The sequence below is a fragment of the Glycine soja genome, chromosome 14 (assembly GCF_004193775.1).
Source record: "Glycine soja cultivar W05 chromosome 14, ASM419377v2, whole genome shotgun sequence".
Lineage (NCBI taxonomy): Eukaryota > Viridiplantae > Streptophyta > Magnoliopsida > Fabales > Fabaceae > Glycine > Glycine soja.
Window position 1 is genome coordinate 13030896 of NC_041015.1, and position 8944 is coordinate 13039839.

General features: G+C 31.3%; 1 protein-coding gene across 1 annotated transcript; it reads right to left on the minus strand.

Annotated features, from left to right (window-relative positions):
• Positions 1–2041: 2041 nt before the first annotated feature.
• On the minus strand, positions 2042–4034 carry LOC114385147. Its single transcript, XM_028345142.1, has one exon. It carries the CDS (start codon positions 3812–3814, stop codon positions 2786–2788), a length of 1029 nt encoding a protein of 342 aa, XP_028200943.1. The 5' UTR covers positions 3815–4034; the 3' UTR covers positions 2042–2785.
• Between the last annotated feature and the right edge of the window lie 4910 nt (positions 4035–8944).

Below are 8944 nucleotides of genomic sequence, written 5' to 3' on the forward strand. Positions count from 1 at the left end.
GTAAAAATGAAAAAAATTCAAAATAAGTCTCTAAATTTATCATCCATCTATCTTGTTAATCTAGCCAATTAATGTAGGATTTAAATGATAATATTAATATATGTTTAGTTTGGAGACCAAAATACATTTTAAAAAAAGTTTAGAGACTAAAATGAAATAATTAATAATTTTAATAACTTATTTTGAATATCCTTAGTTTTAGAGATCCATTATTAGCCATCAAAACTTTCAACAACCAAAAAGTAATTTATCCTTTAACAGGTAACAAGAAATTATTCAATATAATTATCTCATTTTATTGACTTAGTAAAAAATTTCAAGGTCAACAAAAGTCGTTGCCAAGATGCTATTTCTTTACTCTTTTTTTTTTTTTGGTTCAATATATCTATTTTTTTTTTGGTTGAATATATCTATTTCTTTTCTTTGACGTTTGTTCACAAGAAAACTGGGAATGGAATCCTTAGCCGAGAAACAAAATCATGTGACCCATATTTCGGCCAGTAAGGTACTAACAACCGACCCTATAGACAACGCAGCTATCAATTGCACATTGCTTCTTGGGCCACTTCCTCTCCTGCTGTTTCCTACCAAGCACTGTCTTTTTGTTCCCCTCTCTTCCACAGGTCTTCAAAATTATCACGTTGAATTAACTATTTATATTTTTCACCCAGCTAAACTTTTTTGGAAGTTACATTACATAATATACCACCTAACATCTATACCAGCTTACGTGGGATTCCTTTGGTATAATCAGAGATATCGGATTCCAATTATATATATATATAATCGTGTTAAATATTTTTTTTTATATTTATAGTGGTTCTATTGGGTTTCAAACAAGATTGTTTTCAGTAGATATTAGTGGTATAGACAAAAAGACTATATTAGTTAATATATTTTATTTATTTTTCAAAGAATTATATACTATTTATTGCTTGTTTGAAATCTGAAATAAGGAGTCACCTTTAATATGTGAAAGTTATAACTATTAGTTTTTTTTTTTAAAAAAAATCAGATCCAAGATATATGAAACCAAACATGTTACTGGTGAAACACCTTGAGTTACTTTTTTTTTTCTTCAACAAGAAGTTTCTCCCATCAAATGTAGAGCCTAATCTCCTATGGAAATACGGAAGGCAAAGGATAAACTCATCCTAACTAGATTTTTGCTCCATTCCAATTAGAAATTGAACCTCCAATCTCTTGCTTAAGGGGCCCGAATCACTCGTGCCAACCTGAAATTGAGTACAAATTGATTTGCAAAAGTATTAACTTACCAATTGTTTTGGACAAAATTATTATTATGATCCTTTAACTTTATTTTCTTTTTTTTAGTCTTCTATTTTTTTTTACCCCTTTTGTTTTAATTTAGACCAAAATACAACAATTTTTTTAGAACACTGAACTACTAATTTTACCATAAATTTATTCCACTTGTCAGAACTTATAAATATTTTTTTAAGAAAACTAATCCAAAATATGGTAAACTTTTAAATATTATAAAATATGAGTTTAATATTTATGTATTAATAATATAAATAATTTTATCTTGTAATTCAATAATAAATTATCATTTAATTACTTTAAATTAATTATACATTTTAAAAATTGATAAACTTATATCATACATCATATATTATAATTAAATGACTTATAAAACTTTTTATATTATCTATTGATGTATATTATTTTTTTCATAAGATATTACATTTAGATACTAAAGTACTTATATTAACTCTTAGAAAAAAGTACACCATTTTTTCTGTGCCGTCAACCAAATATTAACCATTGGATTGAGCTGAAGATAACTGATACTTTGTTGGAGCGGGTCAACCAAATTGGCGGTTAGTACCGGTCCCTTTAGGCAACAAGCTGCTGAGCTGCCAAATGCAAATGCACCAAAGAAAAAAAAAAAAGAAAAAGAAAATGTCCTAACTCACATGCCGCCATTTGGTCGAACATTTGGCGTGCACAACACGAGTAGAAAGTTCCAATCACACACCCGATGACAATAACAACAGTGCCAATAACAACTTTCATATAGCAAATTTCCCTTCAGCAATTCCATCAACAACAAACTGAACATTATTACAAAAAAACATTACATTGCAAATTCAGCAAATCCGTCCCTCTAACGCTATTACAGATTTTTTCCCCTCTAAAAGAAAAACAAATCTGTTAGATCTATATTAAGTATACAAATCCACCGATAGATTCTCATTGGCTTTCTATATGTTCCACAAACAAATGAGTTGGTGTACAAAGAAAAACCTATATCCGATATTCTAACTTCTAACTAGTTAGTTATTATTAGTACTCAAACTTAAAACACACTCGAAATTTGAAGTGTGTGAGATCTCCATCTAACAATTTTGATCTTCATCATTCAAAGGTTCCGAGCTACTGATTCTAGCATCTTAAGAACCATTTTGTGTCTAGCATATCTTCCGGTCGACAATTACGAATCCATTCAAGGAACTGACCTCTGATTTCAACTGACTACTTTCCATACATACAAACTTGACATTTGACTTCTCTTGACAAATACTCTTCCATGCATCACAAGAACTCGAGTTCAATAAATCACAATATATCTTGTTTTTGGATAAAAATTAAACTTTCATTTGGCCGAACTAAAGACTAATCTTTTGAAGTATTAATAAAATTCATTCAAAGAACATATATTTTTCTATACACATGCCAATATCTAATTTCATTCTTTTTTCCCCCTAAAATTTTACTGTAAAGGGGGGAAAAATGAAACAAAAACCACCCAAATTAATGCTCACCTTCTCCAAGCATAAACAACCAAAGAAAACCCAAGAGGAACCACCAACTCATTCTCCTCCGCACTGGACCATTCCATAACCGAAGAACTCCCCCCAAAAGACCCAACAGAAGAAGACACCGACAAAGATGAAGAAGACCAACTCTTCCCATTCCTCCACTCCCCACCACTCCCCAAACTCCACTGTTGCTCCTCCTCCTTCCCACCACCACCTCGTACCTCGTCCTCCTCGAACTTAAACACGAAAACTGCGTGACCCTCATTACCGTTATTATTGTTATTGTTATTAGTACTACAATGATTATTATCCTTATCCTTCTCGAAAAGCCAATCGTGCACATCCCACGAGATCTGCACGTGCACCCCGTCGATCTCCACACGCTCGCTCCCTCTGAACTTCCACTTCAGCCGCGTCACTTCCAGAACCTTCTCTCCATCCACACCGAACAACAACCTTAAACTACTCTCGTTCTCGTTCTCGTACCCGCCACCGTTACCGTTGTAACCGTCGCAATCTATTTCGATTTCCCTTACCTTACCTCCGAGTCTCGCTTTGGTTTGATACACCCGGCTGCGGTGTGGCGCCACGTGGACGTGGTCCCGCTTGAGAACAAGGAGCTGCTGCTGTGTTTTGCTGGGCTTCTTGGCCTTACTCTTGGGGGATAAGTCCCCCACGAGGAGGCTGAGGCTGTGTTCTACCTCGATGGCGAGGTAGAACCTGGAGCGAGGTTCGGGTCGTCCGGATTCGAATCTCGCGGAGGAGAGGTTCCAGAGGAAGACCGTGTTGTGAGAAAGCTTCTTGGACCCTTTTTTCCTCCAGGGTTTGACGTGGAGGTGAAAGGAGGAGTGGTTGTGGAGGTTCACGTGGAGGGAGCGGCCTAGCATGGAGCGTGACCATGTCAGCGAAACGGTGCCGTATTCGGTGTGGTAGATGTAGGTGGTGAGGTTCGTTGAGAGGGTGGTGGGATCGTGGTTGGGTTGTGAAGCTCTGAAGCAGGAAGAGAAGGGCAAAGAGAGGAAGAACATTTGATTGGAAGTGTGGTGTTTTTCTCTTGGGGTTTTGGTTTTGTTAAGGTTTTTTTATGTTGTTGTTGTTGTTTTATTTTGGGTTTGCTGTGAGGATTTTGAAGATTTGGGGTTTGAACTTTTGAACTGCGAGGTTGTAGTATGAATGGGGAATTAATGAGGGTTGGGGATGCTTTTGTAAGGGAACGTTGGGGGACGGGGTGAAGAAATCTTAGCAATATATTATGTCTGTCTTTCTATGTATATGACTATATATTGACTTTTATCTTCTTTTTAGAAACAAATTGTTTGTCTCTATTTTACAAGATTTAGTAAATTATTTTTATGCTAAAATAAATTGATTTCTTAATTTGCTTTCTTTATTTTTTATTTTTTATTTTTTATAATAAAAATACTTAATTATTTTTTAATTTTTGTAGTTTATCAACAATAAATACTATAAATTAATAGAATAAATTTACTATTTTTCTTATGAGAATCCAATCCAAGGGAATACATAACATATTAATTAATTAATTTGGTCAAAAGTAATTACGTAGAAAGATTCCAAATAATTTTAAGAATAATTTAAAAAAAATAATTCAAATAGTTACCAGATCGATTGACTACATTAATTATCTTTCTTAATTCTTGTAAATTAGTCAAAAAAGAATGTAAAATTAATGTATTATTTAATATTTTCTTTACACAATTTATTTTGTTTGTTAAAGTAAAATTTATTAAAAAAATATAAAATTAATTAAAGAACAAGATACTGATAATTTTGTGATTTTAAATAAAATTCGCGCATGTTTGACTGCATTAGACAGACAATTTGTGTAAAAAAAGTGAAAAGATGAAAGTGATAAATAAATGTTGCTTCAGTGTGAATGTGAAAATTTAAGCAAATTTTCTTCAGTGTCCCGCAAGACAAAACAGAAGTTTCAACGCAAAACTAAACATAAGATTCAATTAATTAATAGTAAAAAAAAAATTAGAAGAAATATAATAGAAATTGTGTTGATATGGGAAAATGACAAAACAGTAGGACTTGGGAAGTTTGACTCTGACCCTTGCAAGTATTGAAAGGGTTGTAAAGGTTTAATGAAGGGGAAAAGTGAATTGGAGTTGGAAGAGGAGGGATGGATGGGTGGACCACAAATAAGAGAAAAAGAACCCTACCATTATTGGGTATTGGCAAATACATCACAGTGCAATGAATTTTATGATAAAAAAAACAAAGCAACTCTGAAATGGATTGAAAACTACTACAGATTGTGGACAAGTAAATGAATTTAATTAGAATGGTGGAAGTAATATCAAACTCGTATTAAAAGAAAAAAAATATTGGGTTATCTTAATTCAAAAAAATAAATATTGATTAGGAGAGAAAAGGTTAAAGTATAATTTTAAATAAATGAAAATTAATTATAAAATAAATATAATTGATATTTGAGATTTTTTTTACAAAAATAACTACTTTAAAGATAGATTTAATAAAAATATAATGTATTTTTAAAACTGTTATTAATAACTTGAGTATTGTTTAAAGCATAAAAATAAATACTAAATTTTCTTAAATGCTATAGAAAACTGACGTTTATCCTTTCGTGAGCTTCTTGGAATTTTCTTTATCTTAAATTATTGGTAGAAAGCTGAAAAATATTTTGCACTTTTTTCTTCCAACCGTTGAAATAAGACCTATCTCTTTGCTAGACAAAAAGCAAATTAAGGAAGAGGGCAAAACTGGAGAAAGACGCAGATAGTTAATAATTTAGTGAATGTTATTTTTTTTACCAAAAAAAATTAATGTATTACTATTACTTATTCAAGAAATTTTTTGTCTTAAATATCTATCAATATTTTCTATTCACAAAGTCCAAATTTCATGTCAATTCTTTTGTTCAAGATAATCACAATATAAGATGCTACTAGACTATGGTTAGTAGAAAGAGAATCTGGGTTGAGGAAGTTCCCAATAAGTTTTTTCTTTTCAATGATGTACACAATTTATATGTTTTACTGTGATAAAATTTTCATATCCATCCAGGTGCCTTGAAGCAGGAATTCCCTTGGTTGTTTGTTTATAACCCTTGCAAAGGAAGCCATGAAACCTGTGGTTAGAGACTAGATGCATCTCTTTGATTCAATAAGAAGGGAATAATTTCTACAAATTTACTAGCTAGAACTTCTTCAGCGCTATTATATTTTCTTGTAGCAACTGCTAAGGAATATTACTGTCTCATGAATTCATTATTTCCTCCTGTCAATTGCAAGGGAACAAAAGTGGTATAATTTATTGTAAACATTATAATTAATTAATAATTTATTGATAATTATTAGAGCAAAAACAATTTAGTAATATGTTATTCCAGTCTGTTCAGTTTGGATGAATGAAATTGCTAGTTTAATGTAAAACAAAATAAACATTAAAAAAAAATAAAAATAACAATATTGATTTTAGAAAAACCGTCTTAGAATGTTGATATTCTAAGACAATTTTTTGTGAAAAGCATCTCAAAATCTTAACATTCTAAGATAGTTATACTAAGAAGTGTCTTAGATTCTATAGATTCTAAAACGATTTTCAACAAAATCGTCTTAAGATGTCAGGATTAAGTTCTATAGATTCTAAGACAGTTTTTTTGGAAAATCGTCTTAAAGTATGAAGTTTTTAAGACAGTTTTCCGAAAAACCGTTTTAAAATACTGATATTTTAAACATTTTTTAAAATAATAAATAAAATTATCTAAGACGGTTTTCTAAAAGAATTGACATAGACACAAACATACTAAGACGGTTGAAAAATCATCGTGGAAAGTGTTTACTTTCCACGATGACGGCTTCAAAAATGATTTTAGAATCATAATGGAATGAGCTAAACCGATGTAGAAAACTTTTTTTTTTTCTAGTAGTGGAGATTGGTATGGATTGGAATTATTAAGGACAAATAAATGAATGTCGGTATGCATAAATAAAAGCAATTTAATTAAACTCATAATAACAAAATATGTTGTGTAGATATTGTGTACATAATTTTTCTTGATATTTAATATGGTTATTGCTGATTTATTTAGTAAATTGAATTTATATATGTTGGGTAGATATTGCACGCACAAACACGCACCAACCAACCAAGTAAGTATCCCAAATTTAAGAAAATCACCTCTCTTAATATATGTTTCTTTTTCAATACCCACACCCACGCACACACCCACACACACGCATGCGCGCACACACATAGTGAGTATCCCAAATTTAAGAAAATCACCTCTCTTAATATATGTTTCTTTTTCAATACCTAAAGACATAAGATTATCTCAAGTGAATATTAATTGGAATAAGGAACAATTCAGGGCACACACACAGTGAGTATCCTAAATTTAAGGAAATCACCTCTCTTAATATATGTTTCTTTTTCAATACCCAAAGACATAAGATTATCTCAAGTGAATATTAATTGGAATAAGGAACATTTCAGGGCTTATTTAAAGTGGTTGTGAGTATTTTATATATGGTTTTCAAATGCAATTTTCAAAAACAAATGATTTTTAAATCATTTTTGAAACACTTCTCCACTTATTTTTAAAACTAACAAAAAACGTTTTTCGAATGTGGTTTAGTTAAAAAGAAAAAACACATTTCCCACATTTGACAATGATACTTTTTACTACCATTATCGCTACTATCACCACCACCACGATCGTTAGTGCCAATGTCACTAACACCGTCACCACCACCAACATTGTCACAACCACCACCCCCACCATACCCCCACCACTGGTTGTCGACACCATCATTCTCACTAACATTACTACTACCACCACACCATCATCACCACCGATATTACTACCACCATTGTCACCACCATTGTCACCACCACCACTACCAATACCACCTATCATCATCACCAATGTCGTTGTCACAATCACCACGAATGTCATCGCTACCACCATTATCACCACCGCTATCATTGACATTACTACTACCACGACCACCACTACCAATACCACCCTGTCATCACCACCAACTTCTCTGCACAACAACCACCAATGTCATCGTCACCACCACCACCATTGGTTGCAACCACTACCATCGACATTGCTACTACCACCACCATCGCTCCATTATCATCACCGCTATCACCAATATCATCTCTGTCACTGTCACCACCGTCACCACCATTGTCTATCACCATTAGCACCACTACCATTGCCACTGACACCAAAAACATCACTACCACCACCACTGCAACCTCTGCCACCACTGCCATCACAACCTCCACTAGTATATCTATTGTCGCCAGAGCTGATTCCACCACTATCACCATTGTGTCCCATACAAAAGTACTTTTAAACTAATTTTATTAAAATACGAAACTTTTTAAATGAGTTTATTTTGAAACTAAACATATTTTAAAAATTGATTTAAAATTTTTTTAAAACTAAAACTAAAAATTGGTTAGTATTTTTAAAAATTTTGAAACTCAAGCCTAAAAACCAATCCAAATAGGACATAAGATAGTCTTGGAGATTAAGGTAAAATAAAATTTTGGGTTAAATATATTTTTGTTCTTTAAATATTTTGGATTTTTTTTATTTAGTTAGTAAATAATTATTTTAGCATTTTTTATTCTCATACTTTTTCTACATTAACATTTTTAATCTAATACTATCAATTAACAATGTTAATTTTCTTCAATTAACCTATAAAATATAATTTTTTTATATGAAATCAAAAAAATTAAACAAACTTAACTAACATCCTTGATCAAAGTAAAATCAATATTTTTGCTAATATTTAAGTGTGGAGCGTATGTTTTAGTATTGATTAATCATTCATAATAAAATTTAATAATTAATATTTTTTCTTTCTCTCAAATAAAAATAATAACTAACATAAAAAATAATCTTTTTTAATTTTTATATTAAGTCAAGATTATCCGAGAAATTTAACTTAATTGGTTGAATATGATGTATTAATTATTAAATATTCCTGTATCTATTTTCGTCTTTTTGATTGTTATGAGTAAAAATAAGATTACCCCAAGATTTATAATTAAATATGTAATTTAAATTGTTAATTAATCTAATTTAAAGGTTCCCATTTCTTACGGTAACTATGAATTTTCACCGGATATGTTGCTTGTAT